General features: G+C 32.7%; 1 protein-coding gene across 1 annotated transcript; it reads right to left on the reverse strand.

Annotated features, from left to right (window-relative positions):
* Nucleotides 1-15,356: 15,356 nt before the first annotated feature.
* Nucleotides 15,357-19,841, reverse strand: LOC112712686 (transcription factor bHLH111). Its single transcript, XM_025765622.3, has 7 exons — nt 19,447-19,841; nt 18,244-18,997; nt 17,796-17,927; nt 17,197-17,268; nt 16,964-17,029; nt 16,090-16,128; nt 15,357-15,675 (listed from the first exon to the last, which is right to left on the reverse strand). The coding sequence occupies exons 1-7, from the start codon at nt 19,740-19,742 to the stop codon at nt 15,505-15,507; spliced, it is 1,530 nt and encodes a 509-aa protein (XP_025621407.1). The 5' UTR covers nt 19,743-19,841; the 3' UTR covers nt 15,357-15,504.
* Nucleotides 19,842-24,766: the final 4,925 nt, after the last annotated feature.

Below are 24,766 nucleotides of genomic sequence, written 5' to 3' on the forward strand. Positions count from 1 at the left end.
TTTATCTCGTCCAAACCTACGAGCAAAAACTGAACAGAGTCACATATTCACAAATTTTCAATGAAGCTTAAATCAAACATTCCCAAACTCTTTCTTAAGGTGCAGAATCTGTCTTCACAGAGAGGTTTTGTGAAAATATCAGCAATTTGGTCCTCAGATTTTACAAATTGAATATCAATAGTACCCTTTTGCACATGTTCCCTAATGAAATGATATTTTATCTCAATGTGCTTTGTTCTTGAGTGCAAAACAGGATTCTTTGAAATGTTTATGGCACTCATATTGTCACAAAATAAAGGGATACTATTGATTTTTAATTTGTAATCTTCCAACTGTGTTTTTAACCAAATTAATTGTGAGCAACATGCAGATGCGGAAACATATTCAGCTTCAGCTGTGGATAGAGCCACTGTGGCTTGTTTCTTGCTTGACCACATGTTGAGTGAGCTTCCAAGGAAGCAACACATGCCGGAGGTGCTCCTCCTATCCACTCTATCTCCCGTATAATCTGCATCACAAAACCCTACTGCACAAAAATTATCAGATTTAGAATACCATAATCCATAATTACAAGTTCCCTTAATGTATCTAATGATGCGCTTAACAGTCGTGAGGTGGGATTCTTTTGGATGAGATTGAAACCTTGAACATACACCCACACTTTGGACTATATCCGGTCTAGAGGAAGTAAGGTACATAAGTGAACCTATCATTCCTCTATACCTTGTTTCATCCACATCTTGGCCATCATCATCCTTTTCAAGTTTAGTATTGGGATGCATAGGAGTGCCCATTGATTTGGAATTTTCTAGGCCAAACTTTTTGATAAGTTCTTTTGCATACTTTTCTTGGTGAATAAAAGTTCCACTAGGAGTTTGTTTAATTTGGAGGCCAAGAAAGAAAGTAAGCTCTCCCATTAAACTCATCTCAAACTCACTAGTCATGAGTTTTCCAAACTCTTCACACAAGGAGACATTGGCCGAACCAAATACAATGTCATCAACATAAACTTGAACAAGAAGGATATCATCATTAGATGCTTTAATAAATAAAGTAGTGTCGGTGGTACCCCTTTGAAAATGATTTTTCAACAAGAAGGTACTAAGCCTTTCATACCAAGCTCTTGGAGCTTGTCTAAGACCATAAAGAGCCTTAGTTAATTTAAAAACATGATTTGGAAACTCTTTATGTTCAAAACCGGGGGGTTGAGCCACATACACTTCCCTATCAATAAAGCCATTAAGGAAAGCACATTTAACATCCATTTGAAACATTTTGAAACCTTTATGGGTGGCATAGGCAAGAAGCAATCTAATTGCTTCCATTCTTGCTACCAGAGCAAAAGACTCATCAAAATCAATACCCTCTTCTTGATCGTAACCTTGGGCCACTAATCTAGCCTTGTTACGAACAACTTGTCCATCCTCACCAAGTTTATTTTTAAAAACCCATTTAGTACCCGTTACTTTCTTACCATCCGGATGGGGTACTAGTGTCCAAACCTCATTCTTGTCAAATTGAGCAAGCTCCTCTTGCATTGCTTTAACCCATGATGGGTCTTCAAGAGCTTGTTTGACATTGTTGGGCTCCATTTGTGACAAGAGAGCAAGATTGCTAGGTTCGGTTTGCCTTTTGGTGGAGGATCTTGTGGTTACTCCTTGAGAGGGATCGCCAATGATGAAGTCATGAGGATAACCCCTCATGGACTTCCATTCTCTAGGCTTTCGAACAGGTGTTGAGCTTTGATGAACTTCTGGTGGTCTCACTGTTTCAGTTTCTCGTGTCTGCTCAGGAGATAAAATGGAAGTTTCTCCTTCAATCTGACGAGACAAAACCGGGCTGACAGATTCTTCATTTAGCACAGATTTGGGATTTTCTTTACTTGTTCCGGCCTCTTCACAATCTGAATCATTATCCTTCACAATACTGGGAATCAAGTTAGAATCACAAAAAGTAACGTGTATGGATTCCTCTATTGTCCTATGCTCCTTGAGATAAACTCTATATGCCTTGCTTGTGGTGGAATATCCAACAAACATTCCTTCATAGGATTTGGGATCAAACTTTCCAAGATTTTCTTTATTATTTAGCACAAAACATTTGCATCCAAAAACATGAAAATACTTAAGATTTGGAGGGGTCCCTTTCCATAGTTCATAAGGGGTTTTCTTTAACCCTTTTCTAATGATTGTTCGGTTCAAAATATAACATGCTGTGTTCACAGCTTCAGCCCACAAGAATTTAGGAATTTCATTCTCACATAGCATGGCCCTAGTCATTTCTTGAAGGCTTCTATTCCTTCTTTCAACCACCCCATTTTGTTGGGGAGTTCTAGGACATGAAAAGTTGTGAGAAATTCCCAAATCATCACAAAATTTTTCATTGATTTTCAAATTCTCTTCCATGATCACTTCTCAAATGAGCAATTTTCAAATACTTTTCATTTTGAATTTTCTTGCAAAGAGTTGAAAAAGCATGAAAGGCATCATTCTTATGAGCAAGGAAAAGTACCCAACCAAATCTAGAGTAATCATCTACCACCACAAGACCATAGTGTTTACCTCCTAAACTTTGAGTTCTAGTAGGACCAAAAAGATCAATATGCAACATTTCTAATGGCCTTTTGGTTGAGATTCCATCTTTTATTTTAAAAGAGGATTTTACTTGTTTACCCAATTGGCAAGCATCGCAAGTAAGATCCTTGTCAAACTTGATGTTTGGAATACCTCTAACCAAATTCTTTTTAACTAGCTTAGAAATTTGGTACATGCTAGCATGTCCCAACTTTCTATGCCAAAGCCATTTTTCAGATTCAAAAGATGTAAAACATGTTACATTTTGTTCCTTTAAATCCTCAAGAGTTAATCCATACACATTGTTGCATCTCTTGGCTTCAAATAAAATACCCCCAGTTTTTTCATCAACAACTAAACAAACAAATTTCTTAAAAATAACATCAAAACCTAAATCACACAATTGACTAACACTAAGCAAATTATGTTTCAAGCCATTTACAAGAAGAACATCATTTATACAAGATGAGAAATTTTTACCCACTTTTCCAACAGCAACTATTTTTCCTTTTGCATCATCACCGAAAGTGACAAGTCCTCCATCATATTTATCAAGCTTTATGAAGAAGGTTGTCTTTCCGGTCATATGCCTAGAGCATCCGCTGTCCATATACCACATATTCTCCTTCCTCTTGGATGCTAGGCACACCTACAAAACAAGCTCAAGTGACCTTAGGTATCCAAATCTTTTTGGATCCTTTTACGTTAAACCATCTTCTATGTCCTAGGCCATTATAATCAAAAACAATTTTATAAACCTTGTCACCAATCATTCTTTCACCAAAAAAGCATTGAATTGGAAAGTGTCCACTTCGGTTGCACCACCTACAAAATCTTGGAGTTGCTTGTTTTGTTAAAGTAGGTTGGGTCTTGATGCTTTGTATCATTTGAAGTTGAAGCAATATTTTCAAAATTATAATTTTCAGATTTATAAAAACCCAACCCAGCTTTATCATAAAGAGGTTTTTGGCAAGCCAAGATTTGATTCAGATTTTCAGAACTTTGGGTGAACTTGGCTAGATCTTCTTTAAGCCTTTTAACCTCTTTAAGCAACTCTTCATTTTGCTTAAAACAATCTACATATGCAAGCACCGAATGGTCACTTTTACAGCTCTTAATTTGGGCTCTTAATTGCTTATTTTCTTCAACAAGATCACAAGCAGTTTCGGCCTCTCTCACTTTCTCTTTAAGAAAACTGTTTTCAGCTTTAAGAATGGTGATTTGTTGTTCAAGATCTTGGTTATCAAGCAGAAAACATCTTATTTTTTCAGAAAGGTGGTCTATCATAAGATGAAGATCTTCAGTATTAGGGTTATGAAAGACTACCTGATCTATGTGATCTGCCATGAGACATGGTTGGGACTTGGTCTCGGTTTCCTCATCATCATCCTCTGAGTCATTTTCCAAATCTTCCCAAGAAGTCATCAGTCCCTTCTTCTTTCCTCTTTTCGGCTTCTCCTCCTCCTTCTTCAACTTGGGACAATCAGATTTGAAGTGCCCCATTTCCTTGCAATTGTAACAAGTTACTTTGCTAAGGTCTTTCTTCATCCTCCTTGAGCTGCTGCTTTTGCCTTTGAGGTTTGCCATTTTCCTGAATTTTTTTGCAAACAACACAAACTCATTTTCAGAAGAGTTATCACTGGATTCATCATCCAGAGGGTTAGTCAAGGATGAAAAAGCAATTCCTTTCTTTTTTGAGTCTTTTTTCAAATAGGTGTTTTCAAAAGCTAGAAGGTTTCCTCTCAAATCATCAAGTGTCATGGAATCTAAACTACTGCTCTCAGAAATAATTAAAGCTTTTGTTTCCCATTCTTTTGTGAGACATCTCAACACTCTGCTCACTAGCACAGATTCAGAATGTGTAATTCCCAGAGCATCTAAGCTAACAATGATGGAATTGAACTGTTCGAACAGCTCATCAATGGATTCTCCTTCCTTCATTGTAAACATTTCATATTCTCTGTTCAACATATCTGTCCGAGTCTTCTTTACAATAGTGGTTCCTTCATGAGTGATTTGTAGCTTGTCCCAGATTTTCTTTGCCGTTGTGCATCGTGATACCCGTCGGTACTCCTCAAAGCTGATAGCACAGTTGAGCAGGTTTACTGCCTTGGCATTTAATTCTACCTTCTTCCTATCTTCCTCGGTCCATCTTGCTTCTGGTTTAAGAGAGACTACCCCTTCAGCACTTGTGGTAGTTGGAAATTGAGGCCCTTCAAGAATAATCTTCCAAAGTCTGTAATCTACAGCTTGTACAAATATCTTCATCCTCTCCTTCCAATAGGTATAATTTTTCCATTGAAAAGAGGTGGTCTGTTGCTTGACTGCCCTTCTGTGAGATTATAGGACACCACATTTGCACCACTGTTTTCTGCCATAAGGATCTTTACTCCAAGCTGCAAAGCTTGATCTCTTTGAGACCAAGCTCTGATATCAATTGATGGTTTCAGTGGCTAAGAGAAGGGGGGGTTGAATCTTAGCCCCCTTTTTAAATGCAAACACTTGCTGACCTTCAGAGAAGACTTTTCTGTTTTTGCTCGTCACTGGACACGAGCAACTTTGTTTTGTCTCGTCCCTTGCCACGAGACTTTTCTTTTTGTCTCGTCACTTGGCACGAGACAATTTTAGTCTTTACTCCTTTACAGTAGAAACAAAAATGTAGAAGAGAAGAGTTGAAGATTACACCCAGATATATCCTGGTTCAGCTGCTAAGTGCAGTGCAGCCTACATCCAGTCTCCATCACAAACATGATGAAATTTTACTATAATCAATCTGATTACAACATGTAAAGTGCTAACCCAACTTACAAGGGGATTCCCACAGAATCATGAAACACAACATAGATGAACAAAGGAACTCTAAGACATCTATGGCTTTTTCTTTTAATTTTGCACTCTCTGCCTTTTTCCGCTCTATGGCTTTTTCATTACAAACCTCACTGTTTGCCTTTTTCCATGAGACTCAAGACATGACAAAATTAAACAGAAAAATACTAAACAAAAAACATTGAAGGAGAAGAAGAACTGCTAGCTTAGGTAGCTCTGAGAACTCTGTGCCTTGCACTCTCAAATCTTACTCCTTGCTCCAAACAGTGGCTGTTCTCCCTTTTTAAAGAAGAGAGAAGCCTCCACACTTGAAGCCAACACCCAAACCGACTTCTTCCTCCTTCAAGAAACAGAACCGGTTTGGCCACATAGAGAGAGAAGAGATAACCATGCAAAACCCAACATGCAATTACCTCAAGTCCTTTCTTGATCATCAACCTTCATCAATCCGAGCTCTCCATTCTTGGCTTCCTCTCCAAGATGGATTTTTGGCCCTTGATGCTTCATGATGATGATGACTTCATCTGCTTCAATCTCTGCCTTCAACCATCACTTCGCCACTCTAGCTACTCCCTGTGGTGGTTGAGCAGAATCAAAGACAAGCCATGCTTCAAGAATCTCACCTCTTTGCCGAATCTTCATCCTTCTTTTTGAGTATGAAGGATCCGAGATTACCTCACCAAATCTTACCAGATTAGGTGATAATCTCAGCCACATCATACTTTTCTTTTTCTTTTTCGTGCCATCAACTCGATGGTCTTTAGCCTTGCTTTTCTTTCCTTTTGGTAGCTCCAAGTAGCTTGCATGGCTTCCTGTGTAATAACCGAAGAAAGAAGAGGAAAGGGATGAGAGAGAAGAGAGAAAATATTCAATGGATTTGAACAATAATCAATGAACAAAGAGAGAGTATAAAAGTGAATTAAGTTTCCCACTTCCCTTTGTTGAGTAGCGTGTAGTGTCATAATAGTCATCAAATCAATCTTCTCTTTCTTTCTTATGTTTCCAATGCATTAATTAAATTTGAAATCCTTCACAATAATGAAGTGGAATCCGTTGGAAGCATTTAGGCATTTCATTTGCTTCATGGATTCGAATAAGGCATGGAAGCATTCATCAACATTGGGCTTGGTACCAATAAATTTCATTTTGGCCCAACTAGTAACAATTTCTTTCCTGATGGATTTTGAATCAAACATAGGAAGCTTTCTTTGGGCTTGGAGTAACAATATTAATCTAGCCCAATAAATCATTACAATAATTCAGCCATATATCATTGAATATTTTTGAATCAATGCTGAATTGGAAAGCAAATTCACACTTGGGCTGCAGCATTTTATTTTATTTTCGGCCCAAATTAAAACTGCATCACAAAATTATTAATTAACATATGTTAAAGGAAAATCAAATTAATAATTTTGTAATTAATATAATTAATAATGTTTAGTCATCACAAATATTAATTTAGAGTTTTCCAAACTCATCATAATGTACTAAATTTTAGTATTCTTAGAATCGAATCAAATCAATTAATTTAACCAAATTAACTAAAAATCATTCATAACACTTATTTGGATCAAGTAAAAAATCAGCTAATAACAAACCGGCCCAAGAATTGAATCTGTGTAGTTTTTTACCAATTAACTATGTTAAAATAATAAAACCAAAAAGATTATCCTTTTTATAATATATATTATACATAAATATATTATTTTATTGTATCTAATTCAATTCCACTCCAGTTAAACTTCAAATGAACCTTTAAATTTTCAAATTTATAACTATGTTGATTATTCAATAACCGATTCAATTTTTAAAAATAAATATGCACAAATACATTATTACTTATTTAGCGATTACAAGCATAATGCCGAAATACCATGTTAAAGGGTAGCACAAGAGGCTTGCCCATCCCAAACATTGCAAGACTCTCCTCATCAAGCTTATGGAATTAGACCGTTAGAAGAACTAACTTTCAAGGTGAAAAATAATGTTGAAGATGCCATGATGACGTGTTTACAACGCAAGGAAAGAAACTATATATTTATATGAGCACATAATTTTATAAAAGCGTGCTCTGATCACAACACTAGATAGAACGAAGAAGATGAAACATATAAATGGAGACTATGAGTTTATAAATGAATTCATATAATTATTAATAAGTGAATATTATATTACCCTACTATTGATGAATTCAAAACATATATATAAGAATCATATATACAGGAGATTAGAAACAGCACAATAAACCAACAAAAAATTCTTATAATAATAATAATAATAATAAGGGAGCTACTCAAATGAAGATGCAAAAAACATCTTTTTATGAAGATGCTTTGTATAAAAGTGTGATTTATTGATTTGGCCACACTTTAAATAAAAACAACACTTTTATAACATATCAAAATCTAACCCTACACTCCATCATCTAAGGGTCAAAAAGAAAAATCATCACATGAAGATAATTATAATATCTTCATGGGAGTACCCACCTAATAATAATAATAATAATAATAAGTCCGTTACATTTGGTTTGTCAGTGTCTTTGAGAAACATACACAAATACATAAAGATACATAAATTTTATAATGTGTTTAGTAATAATGTATAAGACACATATATAAATCAAATGTTAATTTTACTCTCCCTATCTTATGTATTGGTAATTTTAAAAAGAACTAAAGATAAAAATGTTAAATTTTAGGTCTTATGCATTATGTCTCTGTGTCTCAGCTTTAAAGAGAAATACTAAATATATGTATTTTGTATGTATTTATGTATCACTGAGTCCATCCAAATTTATGTCTCAACAAACAAATAGTAAACATATACCGGATCTAATAATTAGTGTTCATATCTCAACAAATAAATACAGTTCTAGAGAAATAACTAAGAATAAAGTCAATTCCAGCCAACTAATTAAAAAATAAGTGTTAAAAAAGAAAAATCCACTACCCTAATTTTTTGAATTTCAAAATCAAAAATAAAAAGAAATTTGTTTAGTTGGCTTATATTATAATTGGCTCTCTAAATTTTTTCTAAATCATAATAATATTGATTAAACAATGAAAATACATTTTGATTTGAAGGTGTATATATATAATTGAAGAAAATGAAGAGAAATAATTTAAGTACATGGCATATGTATGTCCAATAGGGATTGCAACGAAAAGAAGGAACATACACATGATGCAAACATGTGAATTGACATTGGAAGGACACATGAAGTTGGGGGGTCATCACCATATACAAGTGGACCCCTAGACATGTGTGGCCTCCTTTTGGATAGAAGCTTAAAATTGAGACACATTTTGGGAGGATAAGTACCCCAGAGGAAGAGAAATTACATATATATAAACAACAACAAAAACAATAATAATTAAAGCCTTCAGGGAATTTGGCATTGTCTCAATTTCTGATATTCAAATGGCGGGTATATATGTGTTTCTCCATTGCTTTAATTCTAAGGTATTCTTTTACATTATGTTGGAAATCAGATTTTATACGGACAGGTGGGCCGGGGCATACAAAAAAGTGGGACATTATTAATAAGTTTTCATGGAGAAATTAGGAATAATTACTCAATCTGAAGAAGAACTTGTTTCAGTTATGTTACTTCAAATTGAATATAAGTACCGGATATGGTAGAGCATACAACAAGAAAATGTATGTTGCCTTTGCTAACTCCAATATTTGTGACTTCCCCCAATAACTCCAATATTGGTTTGGAGGGAAATTTTGTTGGTCCCTTCAAGTAGTGCACCCAAAGCCAAATTCTCATCTTTTCATTGGCAATAAAAGTGTTGTATGTGGGGAGTGTGTAGTATGATATTGTAATGTTTAAAATCAGAAATTGTCCAACTCATCTTATCCAAAAAAAAAAAAATTGAATGAATAATTTTCTTTTTGTTTCCCACGGTATCCCCCAACTCGACAGGTCAAGGACTAATCCGTCACGGTACTGAGCTCCATTTAAGGGTTTGCCGCTGGCCAATTTGTTTGGTCATTGACAAAAGAACTAAACTGGTTTGTAAAGCCCACCGTTATGACTCCAATACCAATATCGGAATATGGACGATACTCACATGGGGTATTATGAGTTGGGTTGGGCTTCAGTAATAACCAATACTCTCGTCCCTTAATCCCTGGAATGTTCCTTTTATTAGCTTAGTTTTTCTGTCGTTTGGGCCTCTGGCCCATATGTTAACCAAAAATAATAGAATAAACAAAAAAGCTTTTCCCAAAAGAATGAAAGAAAAAGTTAATAAGCTCTCTTCCTTTTAAAGTTACTATTTATTTTTTTGAAAAAATATTAAAATGGTCCAAGTGTTCTTGGGACGTTTTTAAAATATTAATTTATTCATATTTTATAATTTATTTTTTCTATATACATTCATATTAATATCTATATATATACACATATCCTTTTTTTGATGCAAGAATTTTTATTAGTAGGGGTGTGCATGGTCCGATCCAACCTGAAGATCCAATCCGGTCCTAAATACTTTAGGGACTATTTTGGTGTGATTTTATCGAATTTAGGACCGGGTAAATATGGGTGTGCATGGACCGGGTGAAATCGAGTTTGATGTAACTCAGACCCGTCCCGAAATATATAGCGGGCCTATTTATTAGACCCGAATCCGACCCTAGACCTGATGAAACATATACACTTTCGGATCACGATTATACCGAGTAAAAATCGGGTGAAAATCGGGCCGTTAACATTACATTACCTTGATACCTTCTTATAAGGTAACATGTGAAAATATCCAAATTTCCAATACTCCAACCATTATTTGACATGGTAAAATTCACTTAGAAAAATATAACAAGAACCAACTCTTCTCTACAATTAAAGCATAACCATAATCAATACTAATATTGTCTAATAACACCAAATATTTAAATCAATACAAATAACACAATATTATGCATTAATTAGTCTAAAATCTTATGCATTTTAAACATAAAACATTAACTTATAGTCCTATAATAACTAATAACACAAAATATTAAAGTTTACAATACTTAAATTCCACATAAAAATAGCCATCATCCGTCACTAATAACACAAAATATTAATTGTGTATGATAATCAGGCCACCGGACCAATTTCGGGTGACCCGAGACATGGACTGAACCCGACCCGAAATAATGACCGGGTCTATTTTTGAGACCCTTACCCGACCCTATACCTGATAAAATCACACCAAATTAGTCCCTAAAGTATTTGGGGCCGGGTCGGGCCATGCACACCCCTATGGGTAAGGGTCTCAAAAATAGACCCAGTCATTATTTCGGATCAGGTTCGGACCATGGCTCGGGTCACCCGAACTCGGTCTGGTGGCTCGGTCATCATATATAATTAATATTTTGTGTTATTAGTGATGGATGATGGCTATTCTTATGTGGAATTTAAGTATTGTAAACCTTAATATTTTGTTATGAGTTATTATAAGACTATAAGTTAATGTTTTATGTTTAAAATGAATAAAATTTTAGACTAATACATAATATTATATTATTTGTATTGATTTAAATATTTGATGTTATTACACAATATTAATATTAATTATGGTATGTATAACTATAAGTCTATAAGCATGACTGCGACATCTTTTCTGAATTCTGATCCGCTACTTTTTTTTTTAACCGAAAAAGATTTTTTAAAATGAAAAATTTTAATTTATTACTATTAGATTAATAATTTTTATTATGTGTGCGGCTCATAATTTTAATTTAAGAGTGATTAGATTTCCATTTTTCTACTTTATTAACTTGTTTACTTTAAAATAATTTGATCCGATTTTAATTAATCTTAGCAATTTTTTTTAAAAAATAATTCGAATTTAATTTGTCGAATCCTCATTACGTCCCCATATACCTCTCTCCACCTCCCAATTGAAACAAGTTGAACATAATTTCTGGGAAGGAAATTAAAGATTTGTGTAAAATTACTTTTGGTCAACGCCATTAATATTAACATTAAGAGGTGGGGGATGTGTTCCAATTAACTTCCAAGTTCTCATTATATAAAGCATGACCGAATAGAGGTACCTCTTAGACTGAGTGCATCACCAACCATGGCTTTTGCCGATTTATGCTCAACTTGCATTGCTTCCGGTATTTATTGTAATTGTAATTAATATATATATATATATATATATATATATGTTTCTATGTGGAAAGTTTGATGTTCGACCTTCTACTAAGGTCTTTTTTTATTTTTTTGTGTTGACCAAATTCGGATTATCGAAAAAAAAAAAAATTTTGGTTTTTCTTTCGTATTGTTTAGGGTAGGAAGATTTTTTTCCATTTTTGATGAATCATTCCACGACTTTAAGAACTATTTCTTTAAAATCCGAGCTGTAGAGAGTGCTCGGCCTTTCTATTTAGATGAAAATGATGAACCTTCTTTTCCGTTGTACTAGAAGAAAAAACCGGTGATAGCTAAATACAACGTAGATGCATTAGATGAGATTGAAAAATATTTTGTGGACGTGTTAGAAAAGTGCTGGGTCCGGACTCCTCACTTAAACACAAAAAATTTTTTAGGGGACCCTAGTTAACTTCAGTCCGAGCTAGGTAATTTTTCGACCCTTAGCTTTTATGACTCCTTAGTTGTAATTCGTTTGACTAATGTTCCTTTTATTCTTGTTTTGCAAAGATCATGGCTCCCAAGACTACCGCGATTAAACAACTACGCCAAACTCAGAAGACTGTCATGGCTCGTGGACCTTTAGGATGAAGAGGCCGAGAGTGCTTCTTCCCGTCCTTCTCCGAAGAAGTCGGATTCAGACTCTTCAGCTCAAAAGAAAATCATTTCCACTTCAACAAGTCGGCTAATCTCTCTTGACCTTCCTCCAGAGAGTTCTATTATTTCTCTTTCTCCCTTATCTTCCGAGCCTCCCCCAAAGAGACAAAAATACTGTTGAAAAAGGGAGTATTTATTATAAGAATTTTGATGGGCTTGCCTAAAGTGAGATAAATATTCTTCTTTACAGTCGCATCAGTATGGATGATGTGGCTATCCAGAATCACCTTCGGCTTATGGCACAAAATGGTATTCGGGTTGCGCGAATATGCACATCCTTGACCAAGGAGTTGAGAAAGACTCTCCTTAGTGTCACTCAAAGCTCTCTTGATACTGTTCGAGCTGAGATGGAGAGGCTAAAGGAATTGAAAAAAGATTTGGAGGAGGAGAAGACCGGGTTGAGGTCCGACCTAAAAAAAGCTTGGGCCCAGGTAAATACGGCGGAGGCTACCGCAACTATGGCAAAGGGGGTGAAAATGAGGGCGGATGGGTTTATGGGAAAAAGCTTGACCTTCAGGAAGAGTTGGAAAAAGTTAAGGAGAGGTATGCCACCCTTGAAGAGTACATGGTCGAGGGGATGGATGAGATGTTCAACAACCTCAAATCTCAAGTTCAAGTCCTTGTCCTTAGGGTCGATCTCTCTCTATTTAGTCAGGACAATATTGTTATTGATAGGAAGATCGTACCGGCCCCTAAAGACGAGGAAGAGGAGCCGTTGCCCGACCCGAAGTCTTTGGGACCACAAGGTGGTCAAGCTTTTCAATTTCCCGAGGTCCAGCCTGAGGTCGTTAATGTGGATCTTCCTCCTTCGTCTCCTGGGGCTATTCCTGCTGCGCCGGTCTTGGTCCATCCTCCAACCCCTCATGTTTAGGGTAAAGACGCTGATATTGGAGAAGACCTTAACCCATTGCTTGGCACTACTTAATAGTTTTTTAGGGCTTTCTTTTGGCTATTCCTTGATGGCTCGACTTGTAGGTCTTTAAACCATTTATTTTTGTAATAGCTAGTAGCTTTTTTGAACACTTTATTTTATAATATTTATAGTTTTAAGATCTTTTTGAAGTTGTATTCAAATCACTTTGGAACTTTAAAGAGCCTTTGTGCTCCTTGAATAATGAAGCGAGGCCTTTTTTGGAAGCTAGGATTAGTTTTTGGGCAGTTTCTTGGTTTGGTAGTATACCTTAGCAACTTTTTCGATGCTGTTTCTTTGTTGAATTTAAGTAGTGAGTTCATTTGTATGGATTTCCTTTTCAAGTTTCAACTTCGTGTAATCAAACTTTGCTACTACACTTCATTTTTTATTCCACCTTATAATTGAGGTCGGTTTTCACTAATTGTTTACATAACTTCTTACATTAATTTGTACCTCGTTGCTTCATCTTGTTAACCATTTTAGGTTGGACAATGATTTTTGCGGTTTGTCGAGTTTCAATTAATGCGTTTTAATAGGGAACATTTGAATGAAAACAGGAATTTTATTGATAAATTAGCAATTCCTTTACATAAACCTACTTTACTTAGGGCTTGAGTACCCTTAGCACTTGCATTGGTGCCTAGTTAAAATTCTCTTTAGGAGAAATTATTTTTTTAGGGAAAAACTTTTAAGGTTGGAAAAAATAGTACATCAGGGAACAAGGCTTACTTCCTAACTGTAGTACTTCTTTAGGTTTCACGTGTTCCAAGACCTCAGGAGCTCCCGTCCTTGCAGGTCGGACACCTTGTAGTAACATTTTTCTAAGACTTCAACAATTTTGTAGGGTTCTTTTTAATTTGCTGCTAGCTTCCCTTCGCCTGCCTTCTGAACTTCGATGTTATTTCGAATCAACATGAAGTCGTTTGTGGTGAAACTTCTTTTGATTATATCTTAGGGCCATCCTTTGTTTTAGTGCTTCCTTTCTAATCTGAGCTCGTTCTCGAATTTTTGGGAGGAGGTCAAACTCCTCCTTTTGTGCTCGAGTATTGGCCTCTTCATTGTAGAATATGACTCGAGGTGATTATTCAGCAATTTCTATAGGGATCATGTCTTCCGTTTCGTAGACAAGTCGGAAAGAAAACTCCCCTGTTGTGGAATGAGGAGTTGTCCGATATGCCCATAAGACTTGGGGAAGGTCGTCTGCCCATTTTTCCTTTGCTTCTTGCAATCAGCGCTTTAACCCGACTAATATGACTTTGTTGGCCGCCTCAACTTGTCCATTGGCCTAAGGGTGTTCCACTAATATGAATTGGTACTTTATTTTTAAGTTGGCCACCAAATTTCTAAAGGTTGAGTCAGTAAACCGAGTTTGATTATCTATGGTGATGAAGTGAGGAACTCCAAACCTTATGATAATTTTTTTGTAAAGGAGAACTTTCGACTTCTTTGGACAGTGATAATTGCCAGCGGTTCCGCCTTGATCCATTTAATAAAGTAGTCAATCCCTACTATATATAAGGTACTTGCCTTGCCAGAGGGTTACCTGAAAGTTTATGTGGGCCTGGACGTGAGGTCCCGACTCCTTGTAAAGCAACGTCCGACTTACTCTTGTGCTGAATTACCGTCGTCCGAGTTCTTCGTGAGAAGGTGGGGGTGATACCTGTAAGAGATTCCAATACTTAAGTTAGCAAGGACTTTAGACAGGTTTTTAGTAGATTAGAACGTGAATATACCTTAAGAATGTCAGTATATTTATGGTTGAGTCGTTAACCACCTTTGTTGGAGTAGTTCCACATTTGTTGGTGGATAACTGTTCCTTTATCTTGGAAATTGTTGAGATTTATATCTTTCAGAAAAAATAAAAATAATTGGATAAATTCGCGGAGGCAGTTACTTGCTTGGGCAAGTTGAGCTGAGCTCGTTTTGTGGCGTCCGACCTCTTCAAAGAAGTCGGATATACGATGGAGATCACATTTTTTTATTGAACCTTTTATCTTTATTGGATCTGACTTTATTTATTGGGTTAGAGTATGAACAATAGTCATAAATTTTAATTCTTTAAAGTACCAAATTTGATTTTGTCTAGAATCATATTTAACTACTATTTTCATTATTTTCATGTTTTTATTATTAAAAAAAATAATGAAACTATTTGCAGTATTTATATACTTAATAAAAGATATATCAAAAGTATTGTAGCATAAAACCTATATATATATGAATTACATTAAGACAAAAAGTTATTTATATTAGAATATCACCATGGGTACATATGTTTTATTTAACAGAGCTTTGTAAAATGTTTCCCAAGAGCAAACCAAACAAAAGTACTATATTAACATTTATATTAGCCATGCATAATGACATTTCAATTTTCACCTATACAAACATCCTCTGTATGCTGGTGTCCAATAATCTGGTCCACTGTTCTCTCTGTAAATAAGAGGAGTACATGAAGTTGGAACTAAACAAAGTCCTCTAGTCCTAAGGTCTAATTTTGCATCCTCCTTGTGGTGATCTTTTCTATCCAAGCTTCCCCATGGATCCTATATTATTAAGTAACACCAAGAGAAAAATCAACAATAATGCCATTAATTTAACAATGAAGAGTGAAAATTTGATAGATGTGAAAGAATATTGTTCCTCCCATTTTCAAATAAGTTGTTTAATTTTAAAATTTTTATTTTTCAAAAAAATAAGTATCCCCTTAATAAATCAATGTCAAATTACTTTTTTTTTGTTCAGTCATTCTCTCGAAATAATAATAGAGAGAATAAATTAGTAAAAAAGCAAAATAATTAAAGACAATCATTATTGTTATTAAAGACAATTTTAAAACATATTTTTTATTTTTATAACTCTAATACATTTTAATCACTCTCTTAATTCAAATAAAAAATTAAAAGTGGACATTATTATTTGAGAAAAGAGAGAATACATAAGAGAAATTTCTTAATTACCTTGTGGGAATTAGACTTCAAGTAAGGGTTGCTTAGTAGCTGCAGCAAGCACATGCAAGAATAATTATTATTGTGAATGTAAACTATCCCAATATATATTAAGGGAATAATTAAAGCAACATAGCTCTTAATTATGATTATTTTTCATAGTACAAGATAATTGTTTGCGTTATATATATATTGGTTCACAAGAAGATTAATTAAGTATATCTTTCACTCTTATTCTTTACATAATGTGTTGTCATAAATAACTTTGTAATTTCTTACTCCCAAAAGAAAAAAAGTTCGTAATAATTCTTATTTTTTGGATAATTTATTGGTTGTGAGTTCACGTGACAGGTGTGGTGTGCTTGGTTATATGTCTATAATAAATTTTGGTCTATTCTAAGAATTATTAAGCAACACTTTGAGAGTTGAACAGGAGTTCCTATAAAAAAAGACGAACGTAACAGGTAGCTATTACTAAGTCGATTAGGAACTAAAAGAGTGAGTTGACTTTGTTCCGTCTAGTTGTTGATGACAATGTCAGAAATAACTACGATTTTTTTATTAGTATTTGTATTATAATTCTGAACTTTCTAAATGCTCCACTTTACTTTGTTAAACTTTTTATTTCAAAAAAAAAAATTAATTTCCGTGTTTATGGTACAAATAAAAGTGTACGTTGCTATAATTGTGCATGTTGTTCATGGGATAGAGGGAAAATGTGTTCTTCTTCAGTGTAACATTAAAAAAATGGGGAGAAAAAAGAAGAAGAAGAAAAAGAAAATTAAAAGAAAGCAACAATAATTGGTGTATTATTATATAATTATATTTAGTTGCATTAGCATAATGATTCAATGATAAAGGAAACTTTTTTCAAAGTGATACGTACCTGGACTTGTTCTTGAAGAAACTTTATGTACCCAATTGCTTCAAACAGCACCGAAGCTGTGTCTGTCTGAAATTCAAGAAAGAAAATTGGATCACTATGAAGTAGTAGGTAGTGAGAAAAGTAGAAAGCACTGTTAATTATTTATTTAAATATATACAAAGTTGAGAAGGAAAAAAAAAGTTAACAAATAAAGAAATAAAAAGGAAGAAATTAGTGCAATCCGTAGTAACAACCTTTCCAAATGGAGACACAATTTGTTGAAGGGCTGTGATCTTGTCCCCCAGCTTGACTTTGGGTGCTTGCACCTTTTAAACAAAATAAAAATGAATAGAAGCTTCTTATTAATTTTAAATAAACAAGTTTCTTTTTCTTCATTTTCTTTAATTTAATTAATATAACTCCCGTTATTAAAAACTAAAATCAACTATTATGTATTTTTGTACAAATATATATGCAGTTCAATTTATTTTTAATATGTATATTTTGATGTGTATTATCTATTAATAATTAATTTTAGAATAAATTATTATTTATATCTGTAAAAGATACAGATAATAATGTACCCATAGAAGAATAAAACGACAATTATAACCACAGAAGATGGTTTTCGTGTGCTAAGAGTACTCGGACGTTGGTTACACGATTGGTCCATTAAGATATTCTTAGCACACAAAAACTATTTTCCGTAAGTACAATTGTCGTTTTATTCTTATATAGATACATTTGTCTTGTATCTTTTATAGATATAAATGGTAATTTATTCGTTAATTTTAAGAGGTGATTTTAATATATACCTATGGTAGTTTTTCATTATATATATTGTTATGTATACCTTTGTAGAAGAAGCTGTGGATGTATCTTGCTTAGGCTTCTTCAAAATTGCTTCTGAAGATTCTTCAGATCTTTTCTTCTTTATTTCACGAGCTGTTGTCCCCTCTACTCTTCCATTATTACTTCTATTTATCTGCATATTTTACAAAACAAACTTAATTAGTAAACTTTTTCTTTTTTTATTTTTTTAATAAAGATAATGTAAGGAAATTAAATGAGAATGAGAATTGATATGAACACTTGACTTCAGATTTAAATAAGATGTAAGAGTCTTAATTAACTACTAAATTTTGAGTTTAACTGTAAAAAATTAACTAACCTATAGCAATTATTGTCAAGGTTACAAAATTGGTAAATAAAAAGATGATTTTTGTTTTTTACTTTAATATACCAATTTTGTTAATTCAACCATGCATTATTATTATTGGAAGGAAAGAGTATAATCTCACCGGGGATGTTGTTTGAAGACCTTGGTGCTTCTTTGATTCAGATAAATTATTGATGTATTTGATATTAGGCTTTTGTGCATGGATTCCAAGAACTGGCCTCCCAAGCCTACTATTAAAGGAAATAACATCTGAGATGTTTCTTGTGCATGAAGAAAGGTTTGGCAAACCATGGTAAAATTTATTACCACTATCATCTCCTCCTCCCATCACTGAAGAAAGACCATTAATTAATCCATTTTGAAATCCACTATTTGTTTGATGATGATGATGAAATTCTTCCTTCACCTTTGTGGGATGATCATAGCTACTGATTGGAGGGTATGATGTGGAATCTCCAATAAAAACTTGTTGCTTGAAATTACAATTAGGGTCATGATGATGATGATTATTAATATTTGTTGGTGGATGATCAAAGTGGCTACTACTAACTTCAGGGTCAGGTGGGGCAATAGACCAAGTGCTAACAAGATTAGATAACTTAGTCAACCTTTCATTATTCTCAATCAATGCATCATCACTGAACCCATTATTATTATTATTATTATTCAAGTGCTTCTCAAAACTGTTGTTGAATGATGAAGAAGTTGATCCACCACTATATTCCCAACTAGTAGTGGTGTCAAGTTTCTTCAAGTAGTCACATGCCGGTTCTTCAAACATAGAGCTTGTCATGTTCTTAGATGATAATGCATCCAGAAACTTCATTTCTCCCATTTCTTCATTGTTGTGTAACTCCCCGTTTGATCCAACAGCTCTAAAAAAAAAATTACCAAATTAACCTTAATATATTTAATCTATGTGGGTGCATATCAAATCCAATTTTGATTTTTTTGGATTCAAATATACAATAAAACAAAATAAATATTAAAGATATATTAAGGATTTTGTTGGTTTGAATGAAATCAGAAAAAATCTTAGTTTCATAGTATGAAAGCATTGACTAATTTGTGGATTGGATTAGCAAAATCTATAGAAGACAGAAAAAAAAATAGTACCTTAACCCTATTTAATAGGCTCCTATATAAATAAAACCTTATAGCACCCTATATTATTCCACCTAAATAAAAGTTATTATTCCCTTTTCTCTAATTCTCTCTCTATATATACATATATAAACACTTGAATAACAATAAAGAAAGTGGTTTAGAAACTATATCTGTATAAAAATCATAGAAATTTGAAGGTAGGTATAGTAGTACTCACGAAAGAACATGATTCCAAAGATGATTATCGTCAGCATGTTCGGGCAAGAAGTGGTTGTTGTTGGAGGAAGGATGAAGAAGCCTTCGGGAAGAATCAACAGTGAGGGTTGAATGGTTGGAGGCATTAGTGAAAGATGTTGAAACAGATATATCCTCCTCACAAGAACATGATGAAGAATTATTATTATTATTATTATATGCGTTAGTATTAGTAGCATGATTTGCATGGAGGTACCACCAATTGAATGAAGCAGGAGAAGTGGTTGCAACTGAGTTTCCACCACATCCTTCAGCCATAGATAGATAGGTAGCTAGCTAGGGTTATTGTGTGTATGAGTTTCTTTCTTTTTCTTTGTGTTGGGGTTTGTGGGAGTGGGAATTTATGGAGGGGAATGGTTCATAAGGAGTGACGTATAATAAGTTTGTAGAGCTAGGTTATGTGAATTATAGGGGAGACAATAAAATATGCAACGTGAGTTTTCTCCACTAACGTTCGTGGGTAATTATTATAATAGCCTCATGGGACCATACCATATATAAGTTTCGCCTTAAACTTCTCTACTATATGCTCTATAAGGCTGTTAACTATAGCTAGGGTTAGCCGATTTGGGTTGGTGGAGTAGTCAGTTTATTCGTCCGCTTAAATAAGTGTCGAAGGTTTGAATTCCGCTTTGTACATGTAGCAATTCATTGGCCAGCGGCAGACCCTTAAATAGAATTCAGATTCGTGACGAATTAGTCCTTAACCTGTGGGATTGAGGGATACAGTAGGTAACCAACTATGGCTAGGGTTTCTAGTTTTGTTTTGCTACCTACAATGTGCACTTTCTTCCAATTTCCTGTCCCTCATCAATAGTATTACCCTTCATTCAATTTCCATGTGTGTTAATTCAACACACGTTTTTATATAAAAATAATAATTAGTTATAAAATGTAAATGTTTATTATATTAAATTATGAAGAGGTAATTCAGTTAGTTTTTTTATTTTGAAAAAAATTGATAGAGTTTGACAAAAGGTTTAGTAATTTTAATTATATTAAGTGTATACTAAAATCCGTTATTAAAATTAATTATTAGAATAAAATATATATTAAAAATAAATTAAATTATATATATATTTATATAAATATATAATAACTAATTTTTGTGACTTATTTTAATGTGAAAATAAAATAGTAGTGAATTTATGTGAAACAAAAAGATAAAATTTATAATACACAGAAAACACGAAACGATAAAAAAGACGACAAGTTTTATTGGTAGCCTTAGTTCCAAAGCCTAAATTTATCACAGCAACCTCAATGGTTGAGACTCCTCTCTCATAGGTAGGTAAAACGTAAGTTATGGAAGCTGTTCTCTTTTTTTTTTTTTCAATTTCAAAAGATGAGTTAGATCATCCCTAATCTTAAACATTATAACATTATAATATTGGTTTATACTATACACTCACACACATAACACTAAAAGTTATTATTTACTACTGTCGTAAGCCAAATCTCGAAGATTATTACCACTAAACTTAGGACTTGTGTACTGAAAGCTCGTTAAATCGGATATAAATTGAATTATAAATGAGACTTAGAAAGAACAAAATTTGTTTTTTTTTTTTTTTAATTCGACCCAACTCAATCCACATTCCATACATAGGTTAAGCCCACGGGTGATGGGTTCGAATTTCATTACAAAAATAAATTTTTACTTGTTGAAAGTATGAAAAATATATTTAAATACACAAAAAATATTTGAAAATATTAAACGCTTTAAAAAGTAATAATTAATTTGAAAGAAAGATATATACCCTAAAAAAGCAAATATTGTGTTATCTAATTGAAATAATCTGTTGTATCACATATCATATATATGAATTGAAAATAGTTGTTAACTTTATTTATTTTTAATTTTCTTTTACAAAGATATATATTATTATTGAAAAAGATTTATTAGGTATTTTCATTGGAATAACCAATAATAAATAGTTGATAACGATATGAGTTGAATTGAATTGTATGTATAAAAGAGATATAATCATTTATATTGTTTTTTTTTATATATTAATTTAGGTCTTTAAGAGAAGTAATTTTATAATATGATATTAGAACATTTATAATCGAAAAATTTAGAGTTTGATCCTTTTTGAATTTTTACTTGAGAGAACAAAAATTTAAAGGTATAATGATTTATGTTATCGTTTTTTATTAACTTAAACTTTTAAAAGGAGTGGTTTGATAATGGGATGTTTAATTATTTTTTTATGATGTTCAAAATTTAAAATAAAAACAAGGTAAGAACAGAGTAACCCTTTTGAGTTCATTTTGAACGACTTTAGAATAAAATGAGCTAGTAGGACCCACCCTCTATAAGAACCTTAATTAGGGTCATTGTACGGAGTTAAGAAGACATGCATTAGAAGACAGGTTACAATGAACTCATTGAATATATATACCCTCAGGTCTTGTTCTTAATATATAAGACAAGAAGTGCTAGAGATATTGAATTGAATGTGAGTGAACGATATTAGTATATACTTAAATGATCACAGTTTAATCATTACATAACTTTTCTTCGTGGAGAATTGTCCTAGGAAGAAGTCTATATGATGAAGCCCCCCTTTGGGGTTCCAAGTGATTGGGCTGAGATTGTGAGAATCAAGAGATTTCTTAATGTCTATTTTATCTAATATTCTAATTTGCATCATTATCGGGTAAAAAATGATATTACTGATGTGTATAGTAGGTTATGAGAGTTAGTTAGAATATTCCATTTGTAAAAGTTGTTATATTCTACAACTCACTCTCATTTTCTCAGCATCAATTCTCAATTAATCTTCCTCACTCTCTCTTTCACTTTCAACATCATCCTTGTGTCTGCTACCTTTTAGAGTGGAAATGTCTCCACCAATAATTTTTACTATTTTCTTTTAAATACTCATATTTTATTCCAAAAAATTAGTTTGAATAATATTATTTATCGTCTCCTATAATGAGAAAAAAAATAACTGTTAGGCGGTAGTTGAGAAATAGTACGTGGCTCCATCACAAGAATTTTATACGATAAATTATGCACAATATTAATTAATTAATTAATCCATGAATATTTTTATTTTTATTTTAGAAAAAATGACAAATTGGTCCTTGACCTTTTGATCTGCAGACATTTAAGTCCTTGAGAATTTGAAAATACATTTAAATCCTGACTTTTTCAAAATCTAAACATATTGACCCCTCATATTCACTTGGATCTGTCGGACTCAACGAAAAAATCAAACGTAACTCCCGTTGTACTGACTTGATTGATACGGATACACACATAAGTAAATTTTTAAAATTGAATAAATTAAATTCAAGGATCGATATGTCCAAATTTTGAAGAGGTCAAAAACTTAAATGTATTTTTAAATTTTCAGGAATTTAAATGTCCGCAAACCAAAAAGTCAGGATCGATTTCTCCTTTTTTCTTTATTTTATGCTGACCTGCCACCCCAAATCCATATATATATATAAGTACCGTAGACTAAGAAGCATGGCATGCTAGTAGAACCTACAAAATTTTTCTCTACCTCTTTAAAAAAAATAATAATAAACAAATATTTAAAATTGAATTGTTTTGTTTGAAGTATTATTGGCTGGAGCACAAAGAAAACTTTTGGGTTCGTGCACTAGCCGCCACTACAATCAAACAGATGTTCCTGAGCCACATAATCAACTCACTTTACAGCGAAATTAATTAATTAAGATCGAAAGTGAGCCATAATAATAACCAAATAATTACCAATACGTATTCTTTAGTATTAGTTAGTATCATTAATTTGAAAGATAGAAAGTTTTGATACATGAACACTATAAGTTGATAGGTCAGGTGGCTTTATTTTAAACAAGAGTCGTTTTATGTTAGTACACAGATCAATTATAAAACAATTGATACCCACGAGAGGGATAGTTAGTTTTATTGTTTAGTATTAATATCTTTTTAACGTGTAACTTTAGAAATTTAATTAACTTGTGACAAAAGGAATGAAGAAAGCAACAGTTGCATGTATAGAGAGGACGAATGAAAGCGTTGCCAATTTCCTTTAGCTTCTTGTGTTTGACACAAATTCATCTATGACTATTATTATTGCATTCAAAGTTTTATCGTCAAATATACATACCTTTTTGTCGGATAATTAAATCATCAAGAAGATCAGATTAGTTTTGATTTGAATTTTGAAACATACTATTATTACTGATAATTATTAACCGGTTCAAATAAATGGCATGTGATTGTGAAATTTAATTTGTCTATTGTTTAATTTGAAATTATAATATATATGAAGAGAATTTTTTTCTTTTTTTCTTAAAAAAAAAAAACAGGAATAATAATGCTATATGTTTAATAAATATTATTATTTTTTATCAGTATTTGACTAGTAATAATTGTACCTATATTTATAGAATTTTATATACAAAAGACATATAATTTATATTTATATTTATTAGAATTTATAAGCATAAAATAATATAGTTTGTACCTACATCTTTTAAAATTTATATATATAAATTAATAAAAAATTTATATTTATGTTAGTCAAATAATAATAAAAATACTGTCCAAAAATTTTTCAAGAATAATATTTTTCAATGAGATAAAAGGAGAAATTCTCACCTTTGTGTTTGGCATCTTTTGTTTGGATACCGAGTAGGTATCACTTTTTTCGTTTTTTTCCTTTTTTTTTTAAATAAGTAAACTTCTAGTGAGTAGTTAGTTACACAATCTTTTTATAGGCATTATCATCTACTTATTTATTTAATTAAGGTGTAACTTTGAAATAATACAAAAGGAAATTTAGACTTTAGAAAAAACATTCACAAGTTTAGAACGTAACCAACTTAAATGGATGAGATTACAACTCTCAAAACATAGGTTTTTCCGAACATTTAGGGAGAATGGAATGTTGAATGAAGTTGACCTCAATGTAGATGTTATGGTGAAATTGTCAAATTGAGGACCTACTTTGATGCTTACTTTCCGCCTTCAATTAAATTCGACATATCAGGTTTTCAAGCAGTTTATTATAGTATATCACTAATTTATTATAAAAGGTTCTAATTTTCTCATACCGTTTGAAAACAAAAACAATTTAGATTCACCGAGATAATATTTGTAATGTGATAAAATAAAAAAGGTTAATTATCTTTAAATGATTTGATGTGATATACTTATAAACTTTAATAGGACACTTACTCTAACTCTCAACTCTTATATTATTATTATTATTATTATTATTATTATTATTATTATTATTATTATGTCTCTTTAAACTTTGTTTTCCTCATTTTTCTTC

This window comes from Arachis hypogaea, chromosome 9, assembly GCF_003086295.3.
Source record: "Arachis hypogaea cultivar Tifrunner chromosome 9, arahy.Tifrunner.gnm2.J5K5, whole genome shotgun sequence".
Lineage (NCBI taxonomy): Eukaryota > Viridiplantae > Streptophyta > Magnoliopsida > Fabales > Fabaceae > Arachis > Arachis hypogaea.